Source organism: Lepisma saccharinum, chromosome 29 (genome assembly GCF_977018435.1).
Source record: "Lepisma saccharinum chromosome 29, izLepSacc3.1, whole genome shotgun sequence".
Lineage (NCBI taxonomy): Eukaryota > Metazoa > Arthropoda > Insecta > Zygentoma > Lepismatidae > Lepisma > Lepisma saccharinum.
Window position 1 is genome coordinate 32,323,513 of NC_139257.1, and position 21,464 is coordinate 32,344,976.

Here is a 21,464-nt window from a genome sequence, read left to right on the forward strand (position 1 = left end):
TATCTTTGCATTTTCATTATTGAGAATTTCAGTGTAAAATGGCAACTGTGCTGTATCAGAAATTTTCTCAATAAATAAATAACTTTAAAAAAATAAATTTAGTATTACTTTGGTAACGGTTCCGATTGTTTTATGATATTTTCAAATTCTCCTAGCAGGAAGACTAGTTATCATAGCATTTTGGCAATCATTGTCACATGAAATTTGAACCCTCCTTAACGTAATGAGCACTGTTTGGATTTCGTAAGTTATTTAGCTATGTGTAAAAAAAACCTTAAAAATTACCTTACGCAAACATGCGTGCTTCCCATAGACAATGTATTTTCCGTTCACAAGCGACCGTAAGTATCGTAGACTAGTGGGCATTAATGTTGCAAGTAAATCACAACCTTAGTAGAATGCATTTAGGGACTTTATTTTAATGCTAAGAGAACCAAACATGGCCTGCCTAATCTAACTATGAAAGCATAGCCTATATTGAACAAAATCTTAAGTGATTGCTAAAACTCCAAAGTATGTGTTAACAGAAGTAAATCGAAATCGAACCATGTTAAAATTGTATTTGTAGCATGATGAAATCGCAATAAAACAAAAGGCCCGGACGTCATATTCAATGGCAGTTGTGTGTTTCAGCACATGGTCATTTCCCTAAGGCTGCGAAATTTCGTGGCCACCACAGACATCAGATCTCTACATCAGTGACTGCTTCCTTTGGGGACACTAAGAAAAAGGTTTACATTGAGAAAACCTAGACAGTTGTCAATCTGAAGCAAGCGATTCGTGCCAAAATGAACACCATAAGCTCAGCAATGATTCAGGGAGTTCTGTAGAGCTTCACGGAGTGCATTCGCAAAGATGGTCATTTTGACGATGTCATTTTGCAGATATACATGACATATCCTCTTTTAGTTTTGTAAATGGCACAGCTATCAATGTTACAATACAAAACTTTCTAGCAATTCACATGACTAAATGAATAGTTTCATTTCTTCATACGTCAGATCTTTTAGCATTTTATTTAAATTTGGGGGAGAATGCCATGTTTCATGTTCACACACGCTACCATATTTAGGGTATATTTTTATTGTTTATTTCTGCCCCCCTCCCTTAAATGCACTCAAGCATGTGTTAATAAGTCAAAAAATGTTAACTCCTTTAATCCCATAGACACACACAAAACAAATAAACAGCACAATACGAGACACTTCAGTTTGTCAAAGCTTTTGACTCCATCTCGGAGTCGTCATCAGAGCTGTTACTGATGGAATCGAAAGCTGACAAACTTTTAGTATCTTGTATTGTGCTTTTTATGTGTTGTTTTGAGAATGTTGTCAGCACATATCATAAGAAATATTTTAACATCTCACAAGAAACTGATGTTCTCAAATATTGGAAACTGTGTGCTACTATCATGAACATGATTTAGATTTTTGATATTTAGTATTACTTTTCTGCCACTTTGGCTAATTGCGACAATGAGGATGAGTGGTGATATGAAATTGATGAAGGAACACTCACAAAGAACACTGTGCTAACCACTGTTGTTCAGTTTATAAAATTAGACATTACTTTTCATTCAGCCTTCATACATAAAAATATTTCTGTTGGAGCGTATTCATAAGTAGGGTTATGAATTTACACCCAAGTATTATTTTGTTGGGGTGGGGAGGCTTCGTATGAACCCCTAAACATAAGTATATTTGCATCCGATATTTCACATATATCTGCTTTCGGAATATACGAGGGACATTCCGAAAGTAAGTTTCGTCATTATTTATTTTCACAGGGAAGCTGTATTACAAAGTGAGAAAACACATTGTCAAAACAAAAGACAATCTTTCCTGAATTCACGACGGGAGGAGCGAGAGCAGAGGAGCGATGGCGCATGCGCAGAGTGCCGAAGAATAGAGATAAGCAGCAGATCGACGTGCCCGAGCTCATTCGAGTTCAAACCAGTATGGCAGAAACGTAGTCACAAATGGAAGTGCGTGCCGTCGTGCGCTATGAATGGGTTTTTGTCATTCTTGCAATCTTGCTCAGGGGTGAACACTTGATGCGGTACGAGCGCCAGGGCAATGACTTCCAGTTCAGGTTTTGTTCTTGGACGACAATGCAAGACCCCACACAGCAAGGGTCACTGCAAAACACATTCATTGTCTGGGACGGGAGAGATTGAATCACCCTGCCTACAGCCGCGATCTTGCCCCATCAGACTTCCAACTTTTTCCTGCATTGAAGTCAGCACTATCGGTACGTCACTTCGGAAGCAATGCAGAGGTGCAACAGGCTGTAAGGAACTTCCTTAAATCGCTGGGCACTGATTTTTACCAGCAGGGTTTCTTGAAAATGATTTCACGGTACAACAAATGTATCAATGTCGGTGGCGACTATGTAGAAAAATAGCCAAACGATTGTATTTTGTTATGACATTGTATTCTTCTGTTTGTAATAAAGCTTCCCCGTGAAACAAATGACGAAACATACTTTCGGAACATCCCTCGTATAAACCCTTTTTCATTCCTTTCACAGATTTTCTGTCAGGCTCTGCATTTCTTGGTCCATTACTTCATGGTGGCAAATTACTTCTGGATGTTCTGCGAAGGACTTCATCTTCACCTGGCCCTGGTTGTCGTCTTCGTGAAGGACGAGATCGTTATGCGGTGGTTCTACTTCATCGGGTGGGCCCTCCCGCTCATCATCACAGGCATCTATGCCTTGGCAAGAGGATCCGTGCCAGAGGAAACAATCATGTAAGTCCAATACAATTTTGCATGATTTTATTGTTGCTCAAGATCAACAATAGTTGTTAATTGATTGAACGATTGCGATCGTATCGCCAACTGAACATAAAATTGGCCACACTGACTGTACTTCACTGAAGCAGTGTTGCCACCCCACAAAAGCCTTTTAGATACAATTGTCGGATTCCAGGAACTTTGTGAACCTGCCTCACATATGCCATTAAACTGAACAAATGTTTAACATGCGAGGAACATTGTTGGGTGCAACTGTTGCATAAATACCAAGGAAACGTTTCTGTTGCACAAAATGCAATGTGTTTCCTAAGGTGTCACGGTACAGTGTAAAATCTGGTCAAATCAGTGCCACAAATCAGTAAAGAAACAAGAATCTTAAAGACTGCTCTTCAATGGTTTGTGGTGATTTGAGAGATGGTAGGATACTTGGATATCATGGGTGTATCAGTTTGTTTGTTTTTGGTGGGGGAGGGCAGGTCGGCCAGCCATTGGTCTTTCTATTGTTATGTTAGTTTCATTATTAAAAACTGAATTGGTTCAGAACATTGTAAGCAACAGCGTAGACAAGACCATAATTTTTTCGTTGGGCTGCTTGTTGATTGGTATCTTTACATTCGTTGACAAATAGATGTCTTCTGAGATCAACTTCCTAAAGGGAAGTTTGATTGTTAATACATTGCAGCTTTACAACAATCTTGTCTACAATTCGAATTACATTATTTTTAAAGATTTGCAGACATTCCAGAATAAGATACAATATGTTGTATAGATTTAAGCCCACATCACACGGAACTGGATATCTAGTAGGTATGCCCTAGTTGGCGCTGGACTGGCTACCCATTTGCTAGTTTTGGCCACACACGATACTTATCAGCGTACTTGTCGATATACTTTTGTTCCCATCTAGACGTCACGACTGAAGTTGTAATGGCGGCCGCGTGAGATGTAAACAATGTATCACTTCACATTTTTAAAAGCCGATAACTATTCAACCGAGAGGAATAACGTTTCGTATAAAATGTTATTAGGTACAAAACAATGGCGCCGCTTAAATACATACTTTACAACGTTTACTGTACACGTATGGAAGAATATTTTAGTTGTTTCAAATGTAAACACAGTGCACTCAGCATAGATGGTGTAACTCGACATGCCTTTCATGCTGTATATGTTATACATTGCTGGAGTAACACTTGGAAACCATAGACAAAAACACTTCTTTGCACAATCACAGATTATCTTCACATGGCGAATCTATGCTCTGATTCGCTGTTCCACAGAATCCAGTCGAGGAAAGTAAGTAGCAATTAGAACATGTCCTATTCCTCCAAACCAGTCAAGCAGTCAGCCAGGCGGCCATGATGTCTACCTAGAAAGTCAGTTCAGCGCCAACTAGAGCATTCCTACTAGAAATCCAGTTCCGTGTGATAGGGGCTTTACTGTAAAGTAAAATGTGATTATTTTTGTTAGTCCTGTTTGTTAGTTAACATTGTTAATATATTTGTGTGTGTGGTTGGTAAGATGCTGTAATTCGTAAGGTTGAAATAGAGAACACGTTCGCTTGGACCCTTGATTTTTTTCGCCTTGAAAACCAGGAATTATACTTGAATTTTATCATGGTCCTTGAGCGGTCACCCTGCAGAGGTACAAATTTATTCACGGTAACATAAAACAAATACAGAATGAAAGCACAATGCTTACAATTTGTGATGAATGCTTAGAAACATTGATCACATACATGTCACAGCACAGAATGTCCAATTACTTGAAAATGACATCACGCAAGTGTCCCCCATTTTGCATCACACACACATTCGAAGTCTTTTAGTGAAGGTAGACATCACATCTTGCAGGATTGGCACTGAAATTCTATTGACTTTCTCTTGTATTCGATCCTTCAGGTCCTGGATGTTCCATGGTGGTTCAGATTTAAAGATCTCTGATTTCAAATAACCCCAAACAAAATTTTGTATGGATGGTATTGAATTTCCGTGTGTAATATTCTCCGTACGCTACGATGAGATATGGCAAGTTCCAATGCATGCCTTCGTGCAGAATGCGTGGGACTTTTGCCGAAGGCTTCTTCCACTCTTGCAATATTCTCTGATGTACACACACATTTTTCACTTCCACCTCTCTTCGCCTCACAGTATTATCAGTTTCCTCAAAGTTATTCACCAGCACTTTGATTGCATGAGTAGAAGGAACCGGATCATTACATGTAAGATTAAAATGAGCATGAAATGAAACTGTTGTTGTTTTTGTAACCTCTCTGCCACTACCAGAGTAAATGGTAAAAGTTTTGTCTTCCAGATGGCAGCACTCCCGTTTTTTTCTTCCTCACATAAGTTACTATTTCCAGGTTTGCCAAATTGCCCGTTTCACTGCCGCACCCTGTGCAAAGACAGAAATGCAATATTTTTCGCTATCCACATTCAGCAATTATACAGGGTTAGTCTAAATTATGTTAACATTAAATGGGATAAACCAATCCATTAATGTTAACATAATTTTGACTAACCCTGTATTACGAGGTGGTATCAACACATTTTGAGACCTGCTCTGTTTACAAGAAAGTACTTTATTTATGTACGTTTACACAATATCAGCTTCAAAATAGTTCCCTTGCACAGCAATATAGCACTCCCAGCTTTCATGCATCTGGAATGTGTTCTGGAAGTCTTCTTTTCGAAGTGTGTCAAGCACCTTCTGACAGTTGCGTTGGATTTCTACAGTGATGTCAAAATGGCTACCTTTAACTGGATCTTCATCTTCTGGAAGAGAGCTAAGTGCACAGGAGCCAAATCTGGCGAGTAAGGTGGGAGCGGAAGTTAGATCCTGTTTCCAGCAAGAAACTCACATGTGAAGAGTGCTTGGTGACAGCGTGCATTGCTGTCGTGGAGCGTCCAGTTTCTCGCACACCACAGATCTGGTTCTTTTCGCCGAATGTCTTTCCTCAGATGCCTTAAAACCTGGCAGTAGAACAAAGTGGCCACTCGGCGGGAATTATACGTGAATTTTAGGCTCCGGGAATTCTGCGTGAACTTTTCTCCGTAGACGTGAAAAATTGTAACTTTTATTAATCCACATCCAATTGAGTTTATGCATATGTATAAATGCCCTTGAGGCAAGTATTTCACAGTTTATCTTTTATTTATATCAAGGAAGAAAAAGAAAGCTGCGTGGAAAATGAAACAGAATTCTCTCAATCCATTTACTTTGGGCCCGTTCCGTAAGTCGCACGAGTTTAACACGTTAAACGAGTTATGGCAACTAGCCGTTCCATAAGTGCACCCGTGCGTTTCGTGAGGTTCATTATGCTGTCCATTCCGTGCGTCTCGTGCAAGAAAGAGATTCACCAAACGCACGGGGCAGGAGGCTGGTTTGTTCACTGAGAATCGTCTGCTGCCTGCAGACACCGCGGGTGCATGATGGCTCCAAACTGCACTAGTTCGGGAATTTTAACAGAGAGCGATATGAAGCAACATGCACAAGATGAGTGTGCCTCAACTGTTCTTACAATGTGATTAAAATGAGTAACAGTATCCGCAATATAGTTTATTTCTGTCAGAAGGAATGCCTTCCGCTGGACGCCATGCGGAATTTTTTTATAAACAAACCGCTGCGCCTGCGCTTTCATCTAGAGCGTCCCATAAGTCTGTCAAATAACTGGTTTCACCAGATTCACGAGCCCAGTTACTTCCGTTCGATTCGTTATGACTTTCGGAACGCACCCTTTGTTATTGTCCTTTGCAGAACAATGTATCTGACAGACGAAAGATTATTGCAACATAAGAGATCTTGAAGTTGATTAGGTAAATTTGAGTTTGAAATTCTTATATAATTAACAATTTTTCGTAGATTAGTATATCCCGTAATAGTTGTGACTTGTGTTTGTAAATGTATTTCGAGTGTCAGTACGTGAAATGGCAAATGTAAACTTCACACTTTAAATTAAATATTTTAAATTATATACCGGTTAATGAATTGAATCAAATTTTTTGGATGCATTGGATTCACAAAGACCATTTATATAGTTAATATACTATATTTGTGTGTGGGGGTGAGAAGCGGTAATACACAAGGTTGAAATAAAGAAAATATCTTCTTGTACCTTTGAATTTTTGGAAAATTCGCCTTGAAAACCATGAATTATACTTGAATTTTATCATGGTCCTGGAGTGGCCACCCTGTAGAACTCACTACTGAAGGTTGCTCCCTGGGGACGAATTCTCGATGCACAATGCTGCGAATGTCGAAAAAGACTGTGAGCATGCACTGTTTCACCTTTTTTTGGTCATGGAGATGAGGGGCTTGTCACGTACACAAACTGCGTTGCTTTTCTTTGAAATAAAGGACCATAGATGGCAGCATGCAAGAGGAACAACGGTTATAAAAGATGCTGCATAAATAAGTTTGGAAAGTGGGTAAGAGATGGCACCACCCAGGAGAACTTATACGATTGTAAATAGAGACAACGGAAAGAGCAGATGTGATGAAATAACGATTGTATATATTAATACTAATTATAAGGAAATAAATAAATAAGTTTAAAATAATAACAGGATATAAATAAGGGGAAAAGGGGGAATTATCATTCAGTAATGACATAAGCGATTAATATACAAAAGTAAAGAAGTCGAATTGCAATTTCGATTTTGTGTCTATTACAGTTCCCACGAACTTAGAGTTTCGTGCGGCTTTTGGGTTGTTTTCCCTAGGTGTAGCGCCATTTCTCGGCAGCACCCAAGCAGATTTGGAGGCGCATACATTGTAGCTCCAAGTTAAGGTTAGCGCCGGCCAGGCGGCGATCTTTAACTAACCCCTTTCTCTTTGTTTGTTTGGGAGATCGGTTTTATTAATATTTCCATCAATTTGAAAAGATCGATAAAAAAAAGAAAGAAGAAAAAGTACACAATATGTATTAATTACAAGAAGAAGCAACCGTAGCAATTAAAAGAAGAAGGATCATTATTAATTATAAGAAGAAGCCTTATTAATTGCAATAAGAAGAAGCAGTAGTAATTATAAGAAGAAGAAGCATTATTAATTATAAGAAGAAGAAACCTTATTAATTGCAAGAAGAAGAAGTTTAGCAACAATAAGAAGAAGACGCCATTTTAATTATAAGAAGAAGATGCCATATTGATTATAAGAAGAAGAAGCCCGAAGAAGATTGATTAGAATTAATAAAAAGTAAAAATAGAAGAAAATTACTGTATGAAAAGACTTCAAAGGTTATTAAATATTTGTACATAATTAATCAAGAATATAGTACGAATTGTACCCTCAGTAGTGGGTTAAATCTGTTGTTTCTTTCCATATATTTGTAGCGTTAGTAACCCTGATCTGTGCCCAGAGGTATCTCATTGTCTCTCCCCTGTGCTAAGCTGGTAGGTGTTTACGCGAGGGACGAGGCACTGATTAATGGCGGCCAACGTGTGGGGCTCGATACAGACCAGAGGTTGAAATAACGCGAAGAATAAGAATTTGGAAAGATAAGTAAAGCAAAAATGGAAGAAGGAAAATATATATGTTGTGGCGAAGAAGGAAATAAGGAAGAAATAATACAGTGTAATATATGTGAAGAAATGAAACACTGGTTATGTGAAGGAATCCGGAAAGAAAAATATGAGAAGATATGTAAAGGGGAGAAGGATACGAATGCAAGGAATGTAGGACAGTAAAGTTAAAGGAAAAGGAAGAAAAAAAGAACAAAATACGATTGAGATGTTGATGAAAATGATGATGGAAATAAAAGAAAGTCAAGATCACAACAGCAGAAGGTTGGAAGAGAACAGCAAAGAAGTTAAAGAAAGGTTGGAAGAAAATAATCGAAAAATAGAAGATATGGAAGAAGTCTGTGAAAAAAACAGGAAAGCATTTGAGAGAAAGATAGAAGAAATGATAAGGATGTCAGATGAACGACATGAAGAAACCAATAGAAAGATCGAAAGGGAAGCTTCAAGAGTGAATGAAGAATGCAAGCAGAGGAGTACGAGTATAGAAAATAAAATATTGGCAAACAAGAAGCAGATAGATATTAACATTTCCAAAATAGATGAAGTAGAAAACAGAGTAGAGGAAATGAAGATTGCGACAGAAGAAACAATAGTAAAAGAAACTTTAAAATTTAGAGAAATGATAATTTAGAGAGCGGCAAGAAGTTAGGGAAGAATTAGAGAAGAGTAATAAGAAGATGCAAACCCTCGAAAGTAAGATCGACAAAGGAAAGAAAGAGAATAAAGTACAATGGAGAGGAATAATCCCTAAAATAGAGGATATGAGAATACAAGATAAGCCAATAGGTTTCAATCAAGAAGGAAATGATGGAAAAGAAGAGTATGAAAAGAGGAGAATAAAAAACGAAAGTAGTAGCGACGAATCAACTACAGAGGAGGAAATAAAGCATAAAAGGTATCATCAGAGGAAGAAAAGGAAATGGAAAAGTAGTGAAGAAGGGAGCGACAATGGAAGATGGTTGGACAAAGTAAACGGAAGTAATTTGGAAGTTGGAAAATATAAGACAAGAATCCCTAAGCCTAATGAATTACAACACTTGCCCAAGTTTAATGGAAATATATCTGACAAGTGTCCACGAGAATTCCTGAAGGAACTAACAACTAACGTGAAGCTAATGAGGATACCAGGAAATATGATACTGGACCTAATCGAAGGATGTTTTGAAAAGTCTGCGGCAGGCTGGTATCAGTTAAATCAGCACAAGTTTGGAACATTCGAAGAGTTTAGTAAAAGATTTTTGGAATATTATTGCAGTGAGGAAATTAAGGAAAGGCAATTGGAGACATTGAAAAGAAAATATATAGATTGGTCCAAGGTTGAGAGTTTGGAAGCACACACATGGGAAACGTTAAGGAGCTTCAGAAATTTGAATGAAAAATGGAATGAGGAAGAGTTGGTTAGACAAGTGATACAAACACTACCAATATGGACGCAAAGAGCGGTGGCTGTAGTAAAGATAAGGAAGGTGGAAGACTTGATAGACTACCTCAGAACAGATGACATGCTGAAAAAGACTCAAAGGTCATGGGATAAAGAAAAGGAAGGTAGATATTATCCTAAGAGGCATCATCCTGAAGAGGAACAACGTCCAGAGCAGAAATTCCGGAAACAAGAATTCGGGATTAGGAACATAGAAGTCAGAAATGCATATAGAGGCAGAGGAAGAGGATTCTTAGAAGATAACGGAAACGGCATAATGCGAAATAATGTTCAGGAAGAGCAAAGAAATTATGATAGAAGGAATATAGGACCGTGGAGAGGAAACCGCGGATATAGAGGAAGAAATGATTATTGGCAAAATGCGAATCGAAGAAACTCAGAAAGAAGGATGGAGATAGACGAAAGGCAACCTAGAGGAAATAATTACAACGAGAGGAACGAGAGGGGAAATTCTGAGTTGAATGAAGAGCGAAGAGAAGCAGTGGAATTAGTCAGAAGCCAGGTGCAAACGAAGTAGGAAATGCTGGATGGCAGCAGATAAATGAGGAGTCGAGGAACGTGGAATCGGTCGAGAGGCTAAACTTGTAGAGCTCTCGCAGCAACTCCCAGGTGTGAGAGCAAAGGAAAATGATGAATATATGAAGGGAGAACATACAATAAATGAAGAAGGAATTCTGAAGTTATTTTTAATTGGAGAGCCGAGTTTTGAAAACTTAAAACCTGGAAGATCATTGTATGTCGAAGCAGAAATAATAGAAATTAAGGTTAAATGCTTGATCGATTGTGGGAGCGTTGTCGAAGTAATGAGCTATAAATGTTGGCAAAGAATTAAAGAGAAATACCCACAAGCAAAATTAGACGCTTCTGAAAAGGACAACGTCAGATTAGTTATGGCTGCGGGAAATGAAGAATACAAAATTCAGGGCACGGTACGCATCATGATGAGCATTAGAGGAGCTAATTTCGAAGTAAAATTTCTGGTGATAAAGGGTTTGAGGTGTGATATAATCCTAGGAGTACCTTTCTTAGAAAACTACAATGGGCACATACACATAAAAGAAAAACGGCTAAATCTAGAATCAATGGAGAACATGAAAGTAGATATCCCTATGAAGGACGAAATAAAAGGTTCCGAGAGCGAAATAGGCATTAGGAAGCAAAGTCTTGTATATCAGAAACATGATGCAGTGTATAAGAAGAAAGACTACGATGATATAATTGAAAATGAAAATGTAAAAGGTGAATATGAAAAAGAGGTCGAAATAGAGGACCATAAATACAACGCATCGAAAGAAGAAATACAAGCCAAAGTGGATGAGTGTCAATGGATCTCAGAAAATGAAAAAGAAGATTTACGATATATTTTGTTGAGACATAGGGGAATATTTAGCCAACGCCCAGGAGTGACGGATGTATACACCTATAGGATTGAGGTAGACACAGCGAGTCCAATAGTGTCAAAGCAATATCCTATACCCTTTGCAAAGAGAGAAGCTGTAGAAAAGGAATTGAAGAAATGGTTAAGTTGGGGGATAATAGAGAACTCCAATAGCGTACACGTAAGCCCAATGCTCGTGGTAGACAAACCGGACGGAGGTGTGAGGCCCGTACTGGATTTAAGGGAGCTAAATAAACACGTGCTACTTCCCAGAAACCGAGTAGAAAGAATAAATGAATTACTACACACTTTTTCAGGCAGCATATACTTCACATCATTTGATATGACTTTGGGATACTTTCAGGTAGAAATAGAAGAAGAGTCTAGAAAATATACAGCGTTTCGATATGGATCAAGGTTATTTCAATTTAGAAGGCTTCCATATGGTTTAAATTCGTCAGTATCAGCTTTTATGACGGCTCTAAATAGAATATTTAGTATAGAGACAAGAGAATGGCTTGCTATATATGTGGATGATATGTGTATACATACGAAAGATTGGGAGACACACATAGAAAAAATAGAGTGGGTATTAAGTAAATTGGCAGAAGCAGGATTAACTGTCAAATTGGAGAAATGCTCTTTTGCAAGGAAGGAAATACGTTTCCTAGGTCATGTAGTATCTGGAGGTGAAATAAAGATGTGCCCAGACAAAAATGACGCTATAAGCAAGTTCCCAAGACCAAACACAAGGAAACAACTTCAAAGATTCCTGGGAGTATGTAATTGGCGATCAAAATTTATACACAATTTCGCAAGCAAAGCCAAGCCATTATACGAACTTCTAAGAAAACATATAAAATGGAAATGGGAGGAAAACGAAGAGGAGGCTTTCCAAAGACTTAAGCAAGACCTTGTACAAGCACCAGCCATAAGCCAACCTGATTTCGGGAAAATGTTCTTTTTAGGCACAGATGCATCAAACATTGGATTTGGAGCATACCTATTTCAGAAAAACGAATCCAATGAAGATAATGTAATACAATATGCTAGCAGAAGCTTGAAGAACTTTGAAAGAGCGTATACTATAAGTGAGCTAGAGTGTTTAGCGATAATATTTGGAATAGAAAAGTTTTCTGCATATCTGAAAGGCAGAAGATTCAAGGTGGTATGTGATCACAAGAGTCTAGTTTGGTTAAATTCTGCAAGACAGTGGAATGCAAGGCTGACGAGATGGGCGATCTTACTGCAACAGTACAGTTTTGATGTTATGGATATAAAAGGAAAGGAAAACCATGTTGCAGATACTCTAAGTAGAGCACCTCTAAAGAGAAATCAGGAACCAGAGGAAGTGATTAGGCTAGAAATCAACGCTATCGCTGAGGAAGAAGTAAATGGTATTAAAGAAGAGGAATGGCGAGTTGGAACAGAGGAAGATGAGGAACTAAGGGAGATTATCAAGGTGTTGGAAGGAGAGGAAGGAAACAAGAAAACAAGAATGTCTAAGATAAAGAATAGATACAAAGTTATAAATGGCATCGTGTTCCAAGTTAGTTATGAGAATCCGAACCAAGTAAGGATTAGTGTACCACGAACTTTGATAAGAAGAGTACTCGAGATCGTGCATGAAGGATCTGGCCACTTCGGAGTTGACAAAACGCTGAGATTAGCTGGAAGATTTTACGTATGGAAGACTATGAAGAGTGACGTTGTTAACCATGTTAGAAATTGTACAATTTGCATACAAACTAAACCTTCAAAGATAAAATTTAAGAAAGAAGAATTACATATTATCGCTAAATGGCCATTAGACATGGTTTCGATAGATCTAATAGGACCATTACCTAGGTCTAAGGGATTTTTGTACATATTGACGTGTGTGGACATATGTAGCAAGTTTATCATGTGCTATCCTTTAAAGAAAGCCACAACCAAAGAGATAGTCAAGAAGTTGGATGAAGGATTTATCAAACATTATGGTAGTCCAAAGAAAATGTTGACAGACAACGGGACTCAATTTACTTCAGAGTATTTCAAGGAGTATACATATTTCAAAGGGATAAAATTGATTAATGTAACAAGATATCATCCAAGTTCAAATCCAATTGAGCGTTACAATGGAGAGATTGTGAGGTTACTCAGAATGTACTGTCATGATCATCATACAAGGTGGTGTGCAGTAATTAACAGGATAGTTATGTTATTAAATAACTCTATATCAGCTGAGGCGAATATGAGCCCGATAGAGATTTTCTTGGGATATGAAGCAGAGCCGATGATTTTCGATGATTTAGAATGGCCAAAGAAGGTTATGGAAAGAGGAACAAGGAAAGAATTTTTCAATGACCTGTATAACAAAAGAAAGAAGAGGACGTCAAAAGAGGAAGCGAAAGGAAAGAAGATAGAAGTAAAGAGGGGTGATATAGTTTATTGTAAAACACACCCAATAAGTAAGGCCATTGACCGCACAATTAAAAAACTGTTTTTCAAGTACGAAGGTCCGTATATGGTATTAGAAACGTTTAGGAACACTATAGTTATACAAGATATGGTGACAAAGGAAGTAAGAAGAGAAAATCTAGATAATGTAAAAAGATATAATTGTACGGAAGACGTTAAACAAATGTTGAAAGGTACATATGAGAAGTGAATAGTAAGAATGGATGTTGAAGAAAATTTTTCCTTGCATACGAATCTTCTCAGAAGGAAAAATTTTACCCAGAGGAGGGGAATTTTGTGTCACGTACACTAACTGCGTTGCTTTTCTTTGAAATAAAGGACCATAGATGGCAGCAAGCAAGAGGAACAACGGTTATAAAAGATGCTGCATAAATAAGTTTGGAAAGTGGGTAAGAGATGGCACCACCCAGGAGAACTTATACGATTGTAAATAGAGACAACGGAAAGAGAAGATGTGATGAAATAACGATTGTATATATCAGGGGCGTGCCGTGACCTTTCGTGATAGGCAAGCGATGGGTGAATTTTTCGTTTCGGTTAATTATAACAATTTCAAATATAATATAGGCCTAGACACATCCCCATTTACAATAATGTGCTTAATGGTGACGTATCGGGCTTGAGTGTGTGATGTGCATACATACCGTAAAATCAAATCTTCGCTGCACGGTTTTTAAAGAAGGAAAACAGCCTTTCGATATAACTTTTAAATTCCAACCATGAAGAAAATTATGATTTACCTGACATTTGAGGGCAACTATAAATTAAATTACGTTCTTCTTTAACCCTGAAAATAAGAAACATCCTATTAGCATAAAGTTTTGATATTAAATAAACGGACGGGTTTCGGTTTCTTACTTGGCTAGAATTATGAATCATGACTTGTCTTCAGTTACTGAATGAAAGCGCAGATGTGATTCTGCGAACGTTCATGTCTTTGCACTGCATTATAAAAATTGCTCAAGTCACTCACCGTAGCCTGTACAGTTCCATCAGTGGCGTGCTCAGGATTTTCGAAAGGGATTTTCCTACTTTTGACGTTCTTTTTTAGGAATACTTGGCGAAAACCCACATCAACCCCCCCCCCTTTGGGCACGCCACTGAGTTCCATGGTCCTACATTTGTACTGAATAAAACGCATGGCGAACAAAATAATTTATTAAGATCATTGCTGCCACATAACCAGATAATATTGTTGTACTGAGATGTTTTAAACTGCCTAATGAAAACTTTCCCATCTTTCTTAGTTGGTTTGGTTATGAACAATTCAGGACACGGTCGCTCATGGTTAACAAGCTCCAACCTTTCACCTTATGTTCTCGAAGTGAATGGTTTTGGAAGAAGGCCCCTAATAATCAAGTCCTTACCTGCAACACTGCAAATCGATGGCTCGTCTGGTATGTCAACCATGGCGGAAATTTTCAATGTAGAATCATACTTTTACATCAGGTACAAAAACACTACACGAAGAACAGAAAAACACAGCACAATATCACAGTAAAAAACAACACGCATCCCAGCACCCACGCTTCTTCCGTTTCACCCTACCTGCAGTTGCAGTGTTACATACCCTCCATATTTCCGAGTAACTGACTACATGACGGATATGTTCAAGTACCGGCTGTGATTTTATTTCTTATAAATAGCACACGACTGGTGATCACTGGCTAGCTTCATAATGTAATTTGTTAATTACTATAGAATTTCAAACATGAAAATCGTACCGCGTGAGGTGGTGCTACAGATGCGCAGAAAATTCTGGAAGTTACCAACACTTGTGGCCCGTGTGGACGAATTCTTTCCAACACCCTTGCCAAAGACAGATGCGGTCTTGGTGTTGCTTGCCTTCGGCCTTTCTTCTTCGTGAACGGGAATGGACAGTGACCATGCAAGAACTGCATAAGTCACTCGAAAAGCGGGGAGAAAGGCGGGCGAGCAGTCCTCTTCCTCTAACGCGGTCAATCGTACCGCATCGCCCAGCGTCGTCAAGGGTGCAGCCGGTTTATGTTTCAAGCCAATAGAACAGGAAATAGGGGAAATGAAAATTCTGTAATGTAAATATCTTATAGTAAATAAATTCCATTCTAAGGTATATAAAGGCATTGAAAAACACGGACTTATGATATCAAAAGTGTTTTAAAAAACAACGCAAGCGGCGCTTGCCCCGCCTTTCCTTACCGCACGCTTCTGGTATATATTAATACTAATTATAAGGAAATAAATAAATAAGTTTAAAATAATAACAGGATATAAATAAGGAGAAAAGGGGGAATTATCATTCAGTAATGACATAAGCGATTAATATACAAAAGTAAAGAAGTCGAATTGCAATTTCGATTTTGTGTCTATTACAGTTCCCACGAACTTAGAGTTTCGTGCGGCTTTTGGGTTGTTTTCCCTAGGTGTAGCGCCATTTCTCGGCAGCACCCAAGCAGATTTGGAGGCGCATACATTGTAGCTCCAAGTTAAGGTTAGCGCCGGCCAGGCGGCGATCTTTAACTAACCCCTTTCTCTTTGTTTGTTTGGGAGATCGGTTTTATTAATATTTCCATCAATTTGAAAAGATCGATAAAGAAAAGAAAGAAGAAAAAGTACACAATATGTATTAATTACAAGAAGAAGCAACCGTTGCAATTATAAGAAGAAGAATCATTATTAATTATAAGAAGAAGCCTTATTAATTGCAATAAGAAGAAGCAGTAGTAATTATAAGAAGAAGAAGCATTATTAATTATAAGAAGAAGAAACCTTATTAATTGCAAGAAGAAGAAGTTTAGCAACAATAAGAAGAAGACGCCATTTTAATTATAAGAAGAAGATGCCATATTGATTATAAGAAGAAGAAGCCCGAAGAAGATTGATTAGAATTAATAAAAAGTAAAAATAGAAGAAAATTACTGTATGAAAAGACTTCAAAGGTTATTAAATATTTGTACATAATTAATCAAGAATATAGTACGAATTGTACCCTCAGTAGTGGGTTAAATCTGTTGTTTCTTTCCATATATTTGTAGCGTTAGTAACCCTGATCTGTGCCCAGAGGTATCTCATTGTCTCTCCCCTGTGCTAAGCTGGTAGGTGTTTACGCGAGGGACGAGGCAGGCTCTTCCACTGTGAAGACTGTTGGTTCATGTCAAGCGCATCTGTAGCAAATGCATATTTTGCCTGTTTTTAATACATACAAATATGTTCTCTAGTGATAACTGCTCTGTCTTCTGTGAATTTGTCCATTATCAACGTATATTGGTACATCCTTGGGCGCTTGCCATGAATATAATAGAGGGTTCGTACTCATATACGGGCATGTTAAACAATTTATCCATCACTGTAAAGCAAAGAAAAAATCACTTCAATATTGAATGATAAAAAAGGTTTTGTTGTTCATTCTAGTTTGACTATCACACTGTACTTTTCCATTAATAATGTCTCATTAATGATCCATACCACAGACTAGACATTAATTTCTTTCTAACCACATGTTTTCTTCCCTAGCTCTGTAGTACGGGGGCTGCTAGTTGAAATTCGGGGTGCGGGACAGAAATTCTTTGGTTGGGATGAGATATTTTTTACATCCTGACATTCGGGATGGAAAAAATTTGCAATTTCCCGGCTAAGTTTGGAAATTTTCGGTACAGGGAACGTTTGAAAATTCCCAACGGTCTGAAAATCTTGAATTCTATGCAACATTTTCACGTCAAGTGATTGTTTTTGCATTTCTTGAATAAAAACTTAAAAAATTCTGAGAAGCTTCAGACACTTACAATGGAGAAGGCATCAAGAATTAACCACTTTTTAAAATGACCATTCGGGATCCTGAAAAGTCTGGAAGTTATTCCTGAAATTTGAATCAGGACAGGAATTTTTTTCTGTTTGCGTTCCGGACCGTACAGGACCAAAACTGAATGTAGAACCTGTCCGGCTGTGAAGGACCAGAAATGAATGATGATCCAAACCGGTAGGATCTAAATGTAAGTGAAATTGTAGGTACCACTTACATCTCTCTGGTATGGATTGTGTCGCTACAGGGCAAAGTTCACCGCGATCCTCTTGGGAGTTGTAAAGAAAACAAAGGCACACACACTGATAACTATAACTATGTATTATAAGGTATATGCACATAACACTTGATTACACTTCCCATGCACTCCTGTCTAGGGAAAACTGTTTACACGAAGTTGCATCTGGTGTTACAACAACGCGCCACTAATGAAACGTAGCCACGTTGGGCTTACGATGTCCATAATTGTCAGCGATGGTTTCTGGCTGTGTCCCGAGTGGCCTCTCTACGCACACTGTCTGGAAGTAACTACCGCGCTAAAATGGCGGCAACTAGACACCGCGCTAAGATTGAATTAGCCAATGGGAGTGCAGGTTACTTAAGGCATTTGAAATACACAAATAAACAATTGAAGCTATATGCAATATAAAATATATAAAGAAAGAATAAACATGGTTACTTTTATAGATAAATCTCCAACATACTCCCCCCCGTTGGAATGTTCACATCCAACCTAACACTAGGGGATACATTGTCAATGTTTTAACTCATGGAGCGTCTTCTTCCCAATGTGGTAAAGGCACAATTTTGCCTAATGCTCTCTTGTAGACTCCGTCTCTAGTACGAACGGTGACTACGCGCACTAGGTTATCCTTTCCCGGAAACACTTCTTGGATGACGCCGACTCTCCACGAGAGTGGTGGAATATTGTCCTCCTTCAATAGCACTGGTGTGCCAGGTTTCAAATTCGACTGAACGGCTGTCCATTTCTGTCGCTGCTGCAGACTATGCAGGTAGTCCTGAGACCACTTCCTCCATACTCGCTGCTGGAGCTGCTGTATGCGCTGCCATCTGGATAATCTGTGGGCAGCCAGATCTGTAATGTTTGGTTCAGGAAATGAGGTTAGAGGACCTCCAATAAGAAAATGACCAGGGGTAATGTAGCTGAATTCATCATGAGAATCAGGGAGTGTGGAAAGAGGACGGGAGTTGAGGCAGGCCTCTATTTGGCATAGCAGAGTTACTAGTTCTTCGTATGTTAGCACGGCGTTTCCTGCTACTCTGCGGAGATGGTATTTCATAGACTTCACTGCACTTTCAAAAATCCCGCCAAATGATGGACTGCGTGGTGGAGAATACTTCCATTGGAAATTCTCTTCTGCTGCAAATCTGTTGATGTCCTTGTTGAACTCTTGTGATTGAAAGAGTTTACGTAATTCCTGCAATTCATTTTTAGCACCATGGAACGTCGTAGCATTGTCGCTAAAAATACTTGCACACTTTCCTCTTCTCGCGGTGAAGCGTAGTAGAGCTGCGATGAAGGCTTGTGATGTCAAGTCTGAGACAATCTCTAGATGAATTGCCCTTGTGGCAAGACAAGTGAAAACTGCAATGTAGCATTTTCTTGTGGATCTGCTTCTTGCGGTTCCGGTCTTGATGTGGTATGGCCCTGCGTAATCAACGCCTACGTGATGGAATGCCTTGCTGGGTCTCACTCTACTGGAGGGTAACTGCCCCATCAGCTGCTGGGCTGCTGAAGCCTTCAAACGATAGCATATGTTGCACTGGTGAATGATCTGTTTGACCACCTGTCGTATGCGAGGTATCCAGTATTTCTCACGAAGTGATGATATGAGAAGCTGTGGACCAGCATGTATAAGTCTCTTGTGTTCTGATGATATCAGAATTTTCGCGAAATGGCTCTTCGGATGAAGAATAATTTGATGTTTGCTTTGAAACTCCAATTCACTGTTTTCCAATCTTCCTCCGACTCGAATGACCTGTTCATTGTCGAGAAATGGATGAAGGTTCCTCAAAATGCTTTTGTTGTGTACTTGCTGCTTGTCAGCCAAATCTTTGATTTCCTGAGAGAAGAATGCGCGTTGTGTTATCTTGATGCAGGCAAGTGTGGCGCCTTGAATTTCAAAGGTGGTAAGGTCTTCACTCCTTTTCTCTCTTGAGCTTCTGCAATTGCTGACGAACCTTTTGCAGAGTGACACTACTCTCAGTAGCTTGGATAAACTTGAATATCTAGATATGATTTCTTCTTCAGTTGTTACATGAGTGACCAATGTGGTAGCTGCTACCTTACGCTGCTCTGGAATAGTGTTGTCGTCTGGACGGAATGCTAAACTGGATGATGGCCACTGTGTCTCATCTTCTTGGAGCCAGGTGGGTCCGTGCCACCAAAGCTGAAGTGATCTGATAGTTTTTGAATCGACTCCTCGTGAGATCAGATCTGCAGGATTGTCTTTTGACGGAACGTGCTTCCAATCACTGACCTGTGTGAGTTCCTGTACCATAGCAACTCGGTTGGCAACAAAAGGTTTCCATTTACTGGCTGGTGACGCCAGCCAAGCTAGGACGATTTTTGAGTCGGTCCATAGGTGAATGGTGTCTATACATAGACGCAGTATGGGCAATGCTTTGTGTACGAGTTTGGCTAGTAGAACTGCAGCACATAATTCCAAACGTGGAAGAGTGATTCTCTTCACCGGAGCCACCTTGGACTTTGAACACAATAAGTTCACACTTATGTGACCCTCTGAATCAATTGATCTTACGAAGAGAACACTGCCATAGTTTCTCTCTGATGCATCAGAGAAACCGTGAATTTGAACTTTATGGATGTCTCCTGGAGCCAAAATGAACCGTGGTACTTTTACTTCGTTAATACATGTGAGCTGCGAATGAAGACGACGCCATGTTTTCTGCAAATCTATAGGAAGCGGATCATCCCATCCTATATTGTGGAGCCATAACTGCTGCAGGAATGACTTGTATGTGATCACCACTGGCGATATTAGTCCGATTGGATCGAACACTTGTGCAATTATGCTGGCAACTTGGCGCTTTGAGAAGATCTTCAACGAGCCTACATCCACTGTTGTGGCGACCTTGCTGTCCATAAGAAATTCGTCCGTGGATGGGCGCCATGAAATTCCCAATGTTTTTGTGCCTTCTGTGTCGAATTGCACTAGGTCCTGTACTGCCTTCAATTCTTCTGGAATAGATTCTAACACTGCCTTGCTATTGGAGCACCATTTACGTAGATTGAATCCTCCCTTCTGGAGTAATTCTGTGAGACTTTCACGCAGCTTTATTGCACCTTCAATGCAATGATTTCCTCCCAGAAAATCGTCAACGTAGAAGTCATGTGTCAAGACATGAGTGGCTACTGTGAAATTTGATGATTCATCTTCTGCCAACTGCTTGAGGCATCTTGTGGCCAAGAATGAACTTGAAGTTAATCCATAAGTGACTGTGTTCAAACTGTAAACATGGATCGGTTCGTCACGTGATGCTCTCCATAAGATGCATTGAAGTGGTCTGTCTTCTGAATGCATGTTAATTTGCCTATACATTTTAGCCGTGTCTGCAGTCAGTGCGATTTTGTGACTACGAAATCTGAGCAGGATTGAAAACAATTCTTCTTGTATCGTGGGACCAATCATTTGTATACTGTTCAACGATTCCCCCGTAGTTGTGGACGAGCTTCCATCAAAAACCACTCTTAAACGTGTAGTTTTGCTTGATTCCTTGATCACACAGTGATGTGGAATGTAGTACCTTGTCTCTGGATACATCTTCCAATGTGCCAATTGGTTGCATGTGTTTCAGTTGTTGGTACTCGACCATGAATTCTGTGTACTCTCTTTTCAATTCCATGTTCCGATCCAGTCTTCTTTCTAATTGGTTAAATCGTGAAATCGCTGTTTGCAGAGAGTCACCAAGAACAGATCTGTCCTTCTTCAAGGGCAGCTTGACTGTGTATCGACCTTCTCGATCACGAGATGTAGTTTCCTGGAAATGTTTTTCACAGGTGATTTCTTCTGGCGAAGGCAACTTATCATGGAATTCCTCCAAATCCCAAAATCTCTGTAAATGGAAATTGACTGTTTCTTCTGTG

General features: G+C 39.1%; 1 protein-coding gene across 1 annotated transcript in view; it reads left to right on the forward strand.

Moving 5' to 3' along the window:
- Window positions 1-21,464, forward strand: part of LOC145981457 (calcitonin gene-related peptide type 1 receptor-like) — a 54,104-nt gene that overhangs the window by 17,203 nt on the left and 15,437 nt on the right. Inside the window, exon 6 of the mRNA XM_083114688.1 lies at window positions 2,530-2,750. Coding sequence (XP_082970814.1) covers window positions 2,530-2,750 — 221 coding nt within the window. The remainder of the gene's footprint in view (window positions 1-2,529; window positions 2,751-21,464) is intronic.